At 42.4% G+C, this 14,009-nt stretch overlaps 1 protein-coding gene across 3 annotated transcripts in view; it reads left to right on the forward strand.

Annotated features, from left to right (window-relative positions):
- ARAP2 (ArfGAP with RhoGAP domain, ankyrin repeat and PH domain 2) overlaps nucleotides 1–14,009 on the forward strand; it is a 1,345,662-nt gene that overhangs the window by 460,499 nt on the left and 871,154 nt on the right. For all 3 annotated transcript variants that reach the window (XM_085642300.1, XM_085642298.1, XM_085642299.1), the window contains exon 10: nucleotides 651–757. In XM_085642300.1, the coding sequence (XP_085498426.1) occupies nucleotides 651–757 (107 nt within the window). The remainder of the gene's footprint in view (nucleotides 1–650; nucleotides 758–14,009) is intronic.

A 14,009-nucleotide genomic window follows, 5' to 3' on the forward strand; every position in this document is an offset into this window, starting at 1 on the left:
ATCAGTTTTGATGCTTTAAACTTTCTAAACTAAAGATTTCGATTAGATGAATAAAGCATTTGCCTATCTTATCATTGAATACTTCTTCTTTACCAGTAGCTTGCAAATGTGTATTCTTAGTGGATATCTCATAAAATGTACTTTAATTTGACGAATTGTTTAATTCAAGTTGAATAGAAATTGTTTGCCCTTATTTCTTTTTTGCACGTTCGATGTTGTTTGAATTACTTTAATGTTTCGTTTCGTGTAATGTATAGTGTCATGTAATGCTTTTGATTACCAAGTGCAATGTATTTTCCTTAATTAAAATATTAGGAATAACTCATCATTTGTCTTCACATATGGATGCAAAATCTTCTCCTCACAGCTCTTCTGCGACTGCACATTTCCAAATCATTTTTTGCCCATTCACAGACCGATATCTTGCGCTATCTCTGTCATCCATTTTGCCCCTCAGAAACTAGGCACATTTCTGTACATTTGCACAGGCCATCAAGCCTTCGTCTACCCTGACCGCTGGACAGCCGCTGGCTTCAGGAAAACTTCAGGGATTGTCTGCCCTGGCAATTCCCTCACCAGAGATTTTACATGTGAATGCTTAATAATTGTTACAGTGAAAAAGATTTCTTAAACATGTGTATTCTCCTTAGGATTATAAAGCAGGAATCGCCATCACGAACATACCTCTGAACGTGGCAAACATCAAGCATGTGGACCGTAAAAGCTTTGAGCTAACCACGCCCTTTAAGAGCTTCAGGTATGGCTTTAACCCCTTCTTACAGAAAGGTTGTGCAAGTCTTCGGGTATCTCTAAATCTGGAATGAAAGGGTGAATCCTCATTTTTTGATTCTTGTGTCATGACTTTAATTCTAAGGTTCTCGCTGTGCCTGTGTAAAATGTAATGTAATGTAAATGTAATGTAAATGTAAATGTAAATTGATACTTGTATAGCGCACTACTCACCCGCAAGGGTCTCAACGCGCTTGTACGAATACCACTGTGGAACCCATCCTGGCTTTCCCTGTGAGGCGTCCACTCCTGGGCACCCCCAAGGTGGAGGCCAGGCATCCTTAGCGTTGTGGGGGCCGTTGTGGAGATTAAGCAAGCTATTGCCCAGAGTTGCAGAGTGGGACTCCATGATTGGAATGGCACCGAGGCGAGAATTATCAGGTCCGTGGAATTTTGAGCCCAAGACCCGCCGAGGCGGGGAATTGAACCCTGGTCCCGGGCTAGACCTCTGCATCAGGGTCTGCCGCTCTAATCATTGAGCCACTCTTCTCCATGTGTCATGTAAAGTACATTGTATTCCCACACCAGGAATGACCCGCATTGCAGACACTTCTGGGACATAGAAATGCCATGGTATTCCTCCAAGTCCCAGGCCCTTGTACAGAAACTCGGCCGTTGGCTTTGTTCCTCTGTGCTCATGGAACTCTTTGCTGACTTGCAGTATCCTCACAACATACGTCAGGGGGTACTGAAGCCCATATATAATGTGGCGACTTTTTTATGTTTAATACTTTCTGATTTATCCGAAATGTACGATTGTTCTTCACTGCTTTTATAACTAACCGTAACGGTAGGACTGGCTAAATGTATGGAATTTCCATGTTCTTGTTCGTGTCCGACGTGTAAGTGCAGTGTGCGCATCAGTCTTACCGGCAGGTGATCGGTGTGCATATCGGCAGGGCTGTCGCAGAATTGAATATTTGTTTTAGAGGCTCATTGATTGAATGCCATTGATTGGAATACAAGAAGCTGCTATTCACAGAGCTGCAGCATCTCAACGGCGAGTGCCACCGAACCAGCAGGGTGTTATTGTGTGTGCATGCAGGCGGGAAACCTGCTCTGAAATGTGCATGGCAGCAGGGGGTTCATGCGTGTTAATGCCCGCAGTGCTCCTTGGGCTTTTGCCACTACAGGGAAGAGAGGAACAAGACCTCCTGTCTAGTCCTGCCCCTGCCATTGCCTCACCCCGTGCTCTGAACTAGGACAGCTTTTTAACTGTATATTGACTACATTGCTGTGCCTTCTGTAGTGAAGTCTCAGCTACATAGAGGTGCAGACATCTGTGTTGAACACATGCACAATTACTGGTAATAGTCCCCACTCCTGTAGCAGCTGAATGTATTTTGTAAGGGTTTGTAAAGTTGCACGTCCATCGCAGATCGCTGCCGGGCCTGGCAGACCTCTTGAGTCTTTACAGCCGAAGGCAGGGGAGTTCTTCAGCCGAACTCGCAGGTCAGTGTCGGTCATTGAATTAACATTCATCTTTGTTGTTTAGATGCTTTTTAAAGGGGGTTTTGATTTTTCTTCTCCACTATAGCCACATAAAGATAGTACTCATGTTTTATCTCCACTCAAGCTGTACAGTGCCAAAGTTCTGAGGGCCGGACATCGTATGTTCATATAGACCTTTTATAGCAGTTTGCACTCAGCAGCCAGAGCAAGCCAGGCCACTGAACACCAATCATGCGAGACACAAGCTGTGAACACGTTTTCTGAGGTCATCCTTCAGGCAACGATTTCATTTATAGATAAACATAGGCGAATATGGCAGTGATGCTGGCTGTTGATACCATCTGCATAGATATCACCGTGTGGCATGCACCTCTTTCAGCATGCTGTTCAGGGTACCTAACTAATCCTATAGACTAACAATGACATTGGGAGTAAATGTCCACCTGTACCCCTGCCCCGATTGGACCTATTGAAGTGAATCTGGTATCCAGAATTAATTTTAGCATCAGCACACACAAAAGCCTGCGTTTGCACCGTAAACATAGGACTACATTTGACATTGATGCTCAGAGCCTGGCTCTCGGGACATGGAGGTGCATCAAAACTGTTTTTTTTATTGGCTGAGCAGTCTATTATCATCTGTGCCCTTGGCCACGTACACTGGGCAGTGTTGGCAGGGTACCATATATTTGGTGAATAGGGATTTTTACCTGTTCAGGGATGTGAGTGGGAAGCTTACAGGCCCAGTCACTAACGTTCCAGTCATGTCATGACCAGGCCCGACACTGACATCCCTGTTAAAATGTCGAGTGCAGGTGTATGTTTCTTGTAAGGTAGCAGGACTCCAAATTGTTTCCGAATGTGTGGATATGCTGTTGTTATTGGCATCACTTTTGGATTTCCCAGATCTGCCATGGCACAAGATGGCAGCTGTGGAAACTGGCCCTGTGACAGTGTGAGCTTATTGCCTGCATTCCTGAGGAGGAGAGTTTAACTCTTGACACATAGATTTAGAACTACCTTTGGAACATCTATATGCCCCTTTAAGCAGGAGATTGCTAATGTGTCCTTCCTCAGCATTGCTACATTGCAAATGGTGGGTGAATGGGGTGGAGTGGGGACGGGGGGATTCTGCAGAGGCGGATGCTAGTGAACTAGGGTTTCTCGGGAGAGCCTGAGTCCTTTACTTCCCTTTCAGTGTCCTATCCTGGAATCCTGGATCAGACCTTCACACTTACTGAGCTCCTGCTATGGGTACTCCTGCGTGGAGCCAGCATTGTCCCTACCTGCTTTAAGGAGCCAACACCTTGCACAAAGGACATGTCGGCGCTGTGCAATGATCTCTGTCAGTGCCCCATTGAATAGATCATGGAAATGTGATATTCATGATGCCTAATTCTAATAAGACTTGTTAGTTGCATTGTAGGTTCTGGCATACCATAAACACAAAGGACAGCACGTAGGGCTGGCCTTAGCACTGGTGGCGCCCTGAGCGACAGATTCATTTAGTTTTATAGCGCCACTCATACCAGTGTGAGGTGTCGGAGCACTTTACATCATACACACATTTAACAGAGACAATCTCAGGTATAAATCGGTGTATAGGAAACGTTACATTAGACAGAGGATTACAAGATGTAGGAGTGGCATGTCATCCATACTGATAGGCAGATATAGTCCTTGGTCTGGAAAAGCACAAGTTCGTAATTTAAAACATACCACTAATTGTTAGGGGTGCTCTTTAATAGCAATAGTTAATTTCTCCCCAAATGAACCCTTTTTGCAAGATCAGGTTAAGGAAAAGCCGCACAAAAAACATGTAGGTCTAATATAAACCCTGCAGTTTGCATGCAGACCTTTGATGACAGTTAATACCTCACTCTTCTATATTAGGATTCTAACTTATAAACCGCAAGTAACAAAAATATCTCTCTGACAATTGCAGTAACCCATTTACCTATTAACATTATATACACTTTGTGATCTGCACGACACACGTTTTTAGCAGCAGGCATAATAACCGTCTGAGCTAACTTACGAGGAGTCAAACTTCCCCTAGACAAAACTCCGTCTCTAACGAGACAGCAGGTGATTTTCAAGCCATAATATATTTGCAAACAGGGCGCCCTTTCCAAGTAAACGCCCGGTGCGGTGGCACCGATCGCACCGCCCTAGAGCCTGCACTGACAGCACCCATACAAGACAAATGGACAGGGGCGTAGCTTCAAGGGGGTGCTTGAGTTGTGACACCCCCTGAATAAAGGCATTGTTGCCTTGTTAGTTAGGTCTGGGGGGCCAAGTCGGGTCTGCTATCTCTGTGTCGGTTTTTGTCTTTATGAGCCATAGAATGAAAGACAAAACAGCGACCTTTGATGTAAACGGGAGAGAGAGAGAAATGGAGAGCGGGAGAGAGAAACGGAGATACCCATATGCGGTTGAATTTAAAAATGTGAAACCCGATAAACGTGAATGAATAGCCATTTCACCGCATATCCAAATTCTGTGCTGCTTGGCAAATATTTTATTTCAGAGCCTCTTTTTTCTTTATTACCACATATGAGTTCACTATTAAATACTTGAGTTTAGGATGTTCGCTGTACATGCACCTCTTATATTTAATATAGTAAGCATGTAAATTTGCTCCTTCTATAAAAAGAATCCAGGCCACATGTAGGGTTTATAGACTACTGACTTGCCTCTCAGTTCACTTATGGCATTGTCCTTTGGGTCCCAGCCATGAATCGTTCTAAAAACGTTTAAATAACGACTGTCTATGCAGTGATAAAACCTATATACTCTTGGGAATTTTGAAAAGAATGTTTTAGATTTTTAAATTAGGTTTGTTGCATAATATACATGCCAAAGGTTTTCATGGCTCGGCTCATGCACAGACTCGAATAGCCAAGCCAGACCCATGGCTCAGCTTTGACTCGGTTTGCCTATTAATTTACCTGTGCACCCTCCTTTGTTTGCGACTTGTGCTTAGTGCATGGGGCTGCCAGTCACTCAAATAATTTGTAAAAGGCAGAGAATAGAATCAAGGAACTCTGGCCACTTAGCCAATTTGACAACTCTACCATCAGTGCTTCTTGTAGCATAGACATGGAAGAGCGCGTGCAGTGGAAATACATTTTAAATAAGTGATCCCAGTGTAGGGACATGAGGTTGTTATTTTGTAAGTGACAGTAGTCATGAGTTCCCAGGGAGACCTATCAGGCCCAGGAGGCATGGGCAGGGGTGCAGCTTTAGTGGTGCTGTTTGGGGTATGACACCCCTCAAATGGATTCTTGGTTTGCTAGTTGTATCTGTGGAACCTCAGTCAGGCCTGCTATGTCTATGCTAGTTTTTTTTCTTATTCTCATTTCACTAAGAGATTTTAACTTTTTCATTTTTAGTATCCGTATCTTCAATATATATAGTGACCAGATTACCAATAAAGTAGCACATTCACACCCAGAGAAGTACTCCTTTAATGGATTCAAATATGCTACTTTTTGAAATTCAAAAGCATTGGCAGTAGTCGGCTAGGAAGCTGCACTAGTCTAATTTTTCATGGAATACTACTGGAAATCAAGAACCCAAAAGGTGACGGGATGAATGCGTGCAAATAGTCTAACCAGTAGCAATCGCTCGGGGTACTATTTTAATCTATTGTTTTTCACCCACTGTGCCACGCTAGATTTAGGCCTACCTAATGTAAATCGGCGCTGACCCTGTTCCTCATAGAAACAGTCCTTCCTGAGCCTTGGTCATCTCATCTCTCTACCCTGTAGTCCACTGCTTTTTTCATTTGAGGAATTGGAGATTCTCATCCTTCCGCATCTCACTGACTAAGCTATGCCCCTGCTGAAGGTAGCAAACAGGCTTGGCACTGGGCCTACCAACTGAGGCTGTTGCCTTAATGGTTACTTGCATCTCCGGACCAACTACTGTTCTCTTTCTCTGTTGCTCCGCAGAATGCAATCTGCCAGCAGTAGCATAACTCAAAGTAATGGTCCACACCTGCAGAATGGGTCCCTGAATCTCCAATATCTCACATATATTCATTGCCATGAGCTTAATGTGCCGCCCTGTAGGGTTGGGGGCCACCCTGTGCTGTACAGAATGCAGGTTCCTGTGTTATGCCTGTGTCTGCCAGGTCTTGAGCCTTTTTATTACCACAAATGGTAATAGCAACTGTGCTGAAGCTAGACCTAGTGCTCATATAATCCCCTTGTGGGGTCTGTTTCAGGTCCAGTCCCATCCTGGGTGAACCATTTCTAAGAACAAGCTCTGTTGTGCAGATCTCCCACCCTACCAGAAGAGTCAGGTCTCAATAGCTTTCCCTCAGCATCTTCCCCTTTTTGAACATCTCATTCTGTTGTGTTCTAGATGAGACTGATCTTTCCTCACTTTGCTCATCTGCCTGGTGAATCATTTCTTATTACCACACACATTCACACATTGGCTATCGGGCACATCCAATGGAGGGCATTGGTCCACCCACTAGAGGATTCTGAAAGTTACCCTACTACCACTAGGCATGTTTATCACAGCCACCTATAAGGATAAACAGCAACATGTTTGTCATTCACCTTCCTAATCAATACATGTACAGCAGTAACCTAGTTACTGCAAACATTCCTACACTACTTAAGAAAGAATGACAATATTAACTTTAGTGATAGGATCAATAACAGAATAGAAACTGGAGGTCATTACAGGGTTTATTTAGATGGAAAAGGAGTAAGGAATAGTGGGGTGAATGGAGATGGGAGAAGTGGGTGCCAAAGGAAGCACATGGAAACGGTGGTTCAAATAGAAAGAGCGGGCAGAAACAATAGTACATGGAAAGAAGGGAATAATAGCAGGGAGGAAGTGAAATTGATAGCTGGAAAACACAAAATGGGCACCAGTAAAAACTATTCACTGGAAGAATGGTAAAGTGGTAATGGAAAGAAGTGATAGTGACCGAAGAGAATGGATACAGGTGAATGGAAAAAATAAAGGTAGAAAGGCAAAGCAACAAGAAAAGAAACAATTAATAAAGAAACAACAAGGATACCTTAAATTATAAAGGTACGTAGTGTTTGTGGAGAGATGAGCAAAGAATCACTTCCTTTTGCCAGAAAACAAAAGGTTATGAACCGCATAAACCAATATTTAAAAATATCACTTCACAATCCTCCTCGAATGCTTCCTATTTGTAATTTTGCATACTTGTGCTTGCAGGAGTTAGCTTTTCGAAGCTAGCCCTATTGGCTTTGTCAATGCGTATTTACAATGTAGATGTTATAATCACAATGGGATACAGCAAACCGAAAAATATTACGCCAAATTAGCACAACTTAATCATTCCATTCAGCTACTTTTTTGAGTTTTGAAAAAACAGAGTATTCAAACAACATTCACAAAACAAGTTATAGTACATAGCCAAGACATAAGTGTGTACATAGTTTTTATCGTTTTCCTGATTTCTTTCCTGCATAATGATGGTTGCACAACAAAACAAACCGGGCAGTTTAGATTTTGGCAGTTGTCAATCAGGCAGAAGAAGTCTATGGGGTGAGTGGACCTTTGATGGGAGAAGACAATATGACAGATGAATGCATTATCCTGCTGGCGAGGTATTGACCCTGCGTCTGTTGTTTTGATTGAGGGGACAGGTCCCTCCTACAAAAATGTCCCTTTTCAGGGGCTCTGCCATTTCTCTGTGTGCTCCCTGCTCATGTCAGCTGTTTCCTAATCTTGGTTACACAATGCAGTGAAAGAACCACATCGTCTACCTTACTGAGCACTGTCAGTTTATGGGTGGGGCTACTGCAGCACCTCTGGACACGACCTCTCCTTAAAAGAGGAACCTCGAAGAACATCTTTATTTGCAAGGGGGCTACCTCGAGTGAAATGTGACTGACACTGGAACAAAGGGTTCAAGGTTGGTTGTAAGTCAGAATATCATCTACAGAAATATAGTAAGCAAGATACTGTCCTAAATATTCAAAAATGGTGCCCCATTGTGTGTAGGATTTATTAACTTCAATTGGGTGATATATATGTAAATCATATTTAGGACTCAATATTTAAGTCCGACTTTATTCTGACAATATTCTCTACCATACTACCAAGCTTATTGAGCGCCTTACGTCACTGACACAAATAAGATGGTCATTTATACTTCCTTATTTGAGGTAGAGATGTCGGCTTGGCGGATTCACGTGCATTCTGTAGCAAGAACCCCTTCGTATAGCCTTACTCAAACAGAGCTTTAAAGGCTGGCTTCATCAGCTTTGCCCCGATATCTGGCTCTCAAGCAACTGAGAGACAGAGTCTCACAGCAGTTTGTGTGTCTGTGAGTTGCATGGCTGTACTCAGGAGTTTGTTAGATTGTTTTATTGTTGAGGTTAATAAAAATCCAGAGGACTGCACGTGGAACTATAAACGTGGTATACTTTAAGTGTGAACGATGATGGATTCAACCCAGATCTGTGACTGGAGGTGAGTGACTGAAAAGTTTCAGCACCCCGCCCATCACCTCCTTGTGTTTGCATGCTTTAAGTGTAGACCTGATTCCACTAACTCTACATCTGTGGATTACTAATCGGCTGAGAATTCACAACTTTAGGGCCTGGAACAAGAGCATTTTAGAATCTACTCCTCGTATTTTTCTCCACGAAAATCTCATTTTTTATATCCACGATTGCAATAACCCATAAAGCGAGCAGGTATTGCTTTCCCTCACACCATGAACACACACATTCTCTAGATTTTTTAAAGAATTCATTTGTATACGTGATCAGGGTGTTTAATGCTTTTAGGAATAATTGTTCCCCCCTTTGCATGATCTTATCGATAGGGAAATTCCATTCGACTGACAGATTTTCCTTAATTACTATTCCCACCTACGATTATAAATGAATGTCAGCGGATCATGTATCAGCATCTGTCGTTTATGTTTACTAGCATAACCACTCTTGCAGTTAATATTTATAAGGAACAGTGGTCCCATTCAAACAGAGTAAAATAAAATACCGCAGTTAGTCCAATGAAAAATTGGGTTAATGTATAAAGACAATGCAAAAATATTAGTCAATACAATTTAATATTAAACAAAAGAATAGTGAAACCAATGAGGGAGTTTTTTGCTGTGGCAGGGTAAAAGGGAAATCAGCCGATTTCCGGAACCCAGGCAAGTGATTAAAAGGTGACTTTTTCGTGCAGGAAAGTAAGTAGTAACAAAAAGTCAGTAAAGCATTTCATACTCCAACATTTAAATAATAAATATAAGGGAGTTTAGAAATGATTGTCGACGACGTTTCGATCCCTGTAGGGATAGTGGGATCTCTTCAGGACAGGTAGATGACAGGATTATAGTTATCATATATATATATGTTGGTATCTGAGATGGAGAAATGATTCATCCCACTCAACATTTCTATTACTGGGAGGGGAGGGGGGGTACTTTAGACCTCCAGTGACATGCAATATCACGTGTGGACAACATACACCCAATGCCAACAAAGATCTTCTGTGCATTATTGCAGTCCTACCTCAGAGATACCCCCAACAACATCCATTTTGGGTGAGCCTCTATCGGGATTCCCATTACTTTTGTCATTGTATCTAGGATTGTCAATCAGTAGGTGTGAATCATGGGACACTCCCAGACCACATACAGCAAGCTGCCACTTGGCTTTCCACCCAAAGGCAATCTCTAATGGATATTTATAATCAGATTCCTCACCATGTGCTCTCCCCAGGCACTAGATTGGAAACAGAAACTGCTGTAATAGCTGCATCTTGCCTGATAAGACACTGATAAGAGCCAAGTCCCCAAGGGAGGCTGCCAACACAGCTCGTGTTTGCCTTTTACAGAGAACACTTCCTTTCACCACTCTTTCTATAACAACAGCTTGAGCTGACAACAAGGTATGCAGCGTGTCACTTCTTCCTAAGAAACTCTGGATTACAAGTTACACTACATGCTCTCCCAGGGTAGCTCATAGAAGTAGGTTTATGTGTTTTAAGTTTTTTGGATGACATTTCAATAATTTTATTCTCGTTGTTTACAACCTTCATGCTGTTTTATGATATACTTAGTGGTTATTTTAGATGTATTAAAAAACAGGTTTGCCCTATTTATAATAATTACTTTTTAGTAATTAATGTCCATTATTTTTATTGCAGTGTGTTTGGTATTGTGAAGAACGGAATAGGTTTACTGTTATCACTGTGCCCTTAATCCCATGTTAGGGATTGTTAATAACCCAAAAGCAATGACTTCACTTCAACCATATATTGATGAGGTTCTGCAGGACTATTATACCCTGTATTTCACATTCAGAGCTGGTGCACTGAACGAAGTTCACCTGCGTCACCAGTAGGTGGGAAAGCTAACCTTGTAAAACTACATCAGAGTCGTAGTTTTGAAAGCTTTCTTGCTGTATACATCAGCAGCTGTTTCTTCACTGACAATAGTTTCAAAAATATCCCCAGCTCCGGCATCTGGCCCAAAACAGTTCTCTGCAAAAGCTCATTCAATGTAGAGGTATACCTTTACTAAAGTAAATCCTCAGGTTAATGAGGACTCTCTACTGGTTTCTCTGCCCTAATAGCCGTATTGCTGAAGGATGAAGTACAATTTTGGATCGGACTTGGATGCAATAGAAGGCTTTCAACTTGTTTCACAAGAACACGATTACAGATAATTTGCTACCACCCCTCTTTACGAATGCTGACCTTTATCTTAACTTTTAAAAAGTGGGTTAGACAACTCCTGGAATCTGCCAGAGTTTCACCCCTGGCAAGCACAAGAATATGCCTCTTTTGTGATGGTAGTTTGAAGGGCTGCATAATTCCTCTAATTACAATTCACCCCTGAGGAGACCAATGCTTTCCACCTGACAGAAATTTTGCAAGTGAGGCCGGCTGGCTCAGAGCTGTTGTTAATATTCTTCACAGCCTTAGCCAACCTGATTCAGTTAGCTTGGTCTCAGCCTTGCTCAGCCCTCACAGTGAGTTGCTCTATACCCACATGTCAGACACAGCATCCAACTCTAGAAAGTCTAGTAATGCTGGACTTCACAAGTAAGGTCAATCCAAACTCTTTACCGGCTAATCTGTCCAATAGGGAATCAGAGACAATTGTTGCTGTAGGCGAAATGCTTTTTTCCTCCGCAACTTTGGTACTGCGTTCCTTGAATGCTGTTTGTTTTCCATGTAACTATATGCATGCACTGTGGAATATGGCACATGCATTTTTACTTGCATTGCTTGGAGATCTCCACAACACTTTTCGTCAGCTAGTACACTATGGACAGGATGCTGCAAAATACATCCTATATTCTGAAGTGAAACCACGGATTCTGTATAGTCCTTAATGGATTGAATATTTGGATGAGTACCAGTGGCTTCTCTGAAGATGTCCAAGCTTCACTTATAGATATGCCCTTTTATGAGTCTGAGTTTTTTGTGAAATATCTGATGCAGCCTTACAGCACTTCAAGGGCAGTAGAGTTATGACTCGCTCATCTGGTTCCTTTCAGATGTTCATCATGTTCCATCGGCAGCAGCAACAATTCAGTGGATAATCAAGGGATCGTTCATTCCATCAGCAGAAGCCCTTGCAGCAAATGCAGCAGACAATGCAGTGTTTTCTGTTACTGCTGGGGCACCGGTTGTGCAGGGGGCAAGGTTAGCAACAGGAGAAACATTCCTCATCCTCTTCTCCAGGCACAACTTCCCAATGTTTTTAGTTCATCCTAGAGTAAACAATTGAGACCAATGGGTGGCAAGATGAAGCCTTGCTTTCCTTTCATTCACTCTATTATAGGCCAGTGGGTCCTCCAGTTGGTTATGGTCTTCCTTACATGGACACCAATTCTTATGCCTACAAAATTTACACTCAAACATCAGTGGATCATGCCAGTATTCTGATCAAAGAACTGCTGGTGCTGCTCACTAAGCAACTGGTTGAAATAGTACCCAAGATTGTTACTCTCTGAATGGGTTCAGGTGCTTTTGACCTTGGACCTCGACCACTGTATGGTATTCCTGGGCATGCACTTCCAAACAAAATATCTCACCACTGCAGTGAGGTCTAACCACTTCCAATTCACAGTCATGCCATCAGCACTTCTGAGTCCGTATGAGGTTAATATCATGGTTACGGCCCTTCTACATTGGTCAGGGATACATATATTTTCCTACCTTGATGACTGGCTGAAGGAGGTGGGCTTGCCTGAGCTAGTTTTTGACCACTTGCAGATAAGTGTTGTTACACTCAACCCTGGGGTTTGGCATCCATGAGCCCAGATCCCATCATCTACCTGTGCAGGGAATTTGCTTTAGCTGTGCTATCAAACACAATTGCCCTGAAGTCCTTCCCACCCCACAACTAGTCAGGGACATTCAGTAAATAATGCTGATGTTTCAAGCTTCTGTTCCAGCCTCACAGTTCTGAGGTGTCTTGTTCTGGCATCATACACCATGCTGTTGACTCAAACCCTTTGTCATGTGCTATTCCTTCATTTCAAGATGCACTAACCTTGCAGTTTAGGTCCAGCAGGACTGATGTAAGTCACCACACCTTTTCAAACTCCCAGCCAACCTCATACTGCTACTGTGTTGGTTAATAGTAGACCTGGGGAAAAGAGAATGTGACGAGACACTGGATATTGTCACTCTGCCTGGCTGCAAAGCTGAGCTTGCTCTGTACTGCAGCTGTGCAGATATCTGGAAACAAAAGAAGACTTTTAGTATTAGTTTGCAGCTGCGGTCCGTGCAGGTAACAGTGGTGGGCCCGGGTAAGGGGGGATTTCCGAGGGACGGTGCAGAGGGAAAATTAAATAAATAATTAATTTTCCCTTGGCATCATCCCTCGAAATCCCCCCCTTACCCGGCCCCACCACCCCACCGCTGTTACCTGCACAGACCAGGGCTGCTAGTTTGGCTATTGTTGACCTTGGAAGTTAACGTCTGATACCATATTTGCTGTATCTGCTAACACTCTCTTCTAACACTCCCTGTACTTGCCACTCTCTATTTTTAAAATAAACTCTATATTGCTACTGAGCTTTAATGAAGTGATAGTTGATATGGTAACTGAAAACCGCTCTCTGGGATACTATTTGTTGCTTGCTAAAGAGACCAACCTTCCCTGTTGTGAACTAAATTTCAGTGGTTTGCTTACATTTAGTATTATTGGCTGATAACTGCAATATAAAATAAATTCATTAATATGATTTAGTCTACACTCTTAATAATCATATATTCAGAATTACCATACAATACTTGACTGGCCACATCAATTCTGTGCTCATATAATTCTACTGACTTCTCATATGAAAGCATTCTATTAATTATTAAGTTCTTACGCTAGCTGGAAACCTCTGGTGCAAAATAATATAGTGAAAGATTGAGTTTGTAATCCAAATGAAGCTCTTCTTGTGAATGATCAACTGCAGTGAGATTGTAATTCTAATGAAGGACTCCTGGGGAAAATAGTAAGGTGGAAAAATAGTGTTCATTATCCTGAGGGATGGCTCCTAATGAAAATGAACTAAGTGTAAAAAAGAGCCTGTAATCGTAATGTATAACTCTATTGGGAAATAACAAGTGCAAGTCCATGAGTCTGATTTAGATCTCGGCGGATGGGATACTCTGTCACAAACATGACGGATAGCCTGTCTGCCATATTACAAATGCATTATATCTTATGATTCTTGCAATACAGCAGACGGGATTTCCATCACGTTTTTGTCATAGTATCCTATACACCAAGATCTAAATCA

The sequence above is a fragment of the Triturus cristatus genome, chromosome 2_2 (genome assembly GCF_964204655.1).
Source record: "Triturus cristatus chromosome 2_2, aTriCri1.1, whole genome shotgun sequence".
Classification (NCBI taxonomy): Eukaryota; Metazoa; Chordata; class Amphibia; order Caudata; family Salamandridae; genus Triturus; species Triturus cristatus.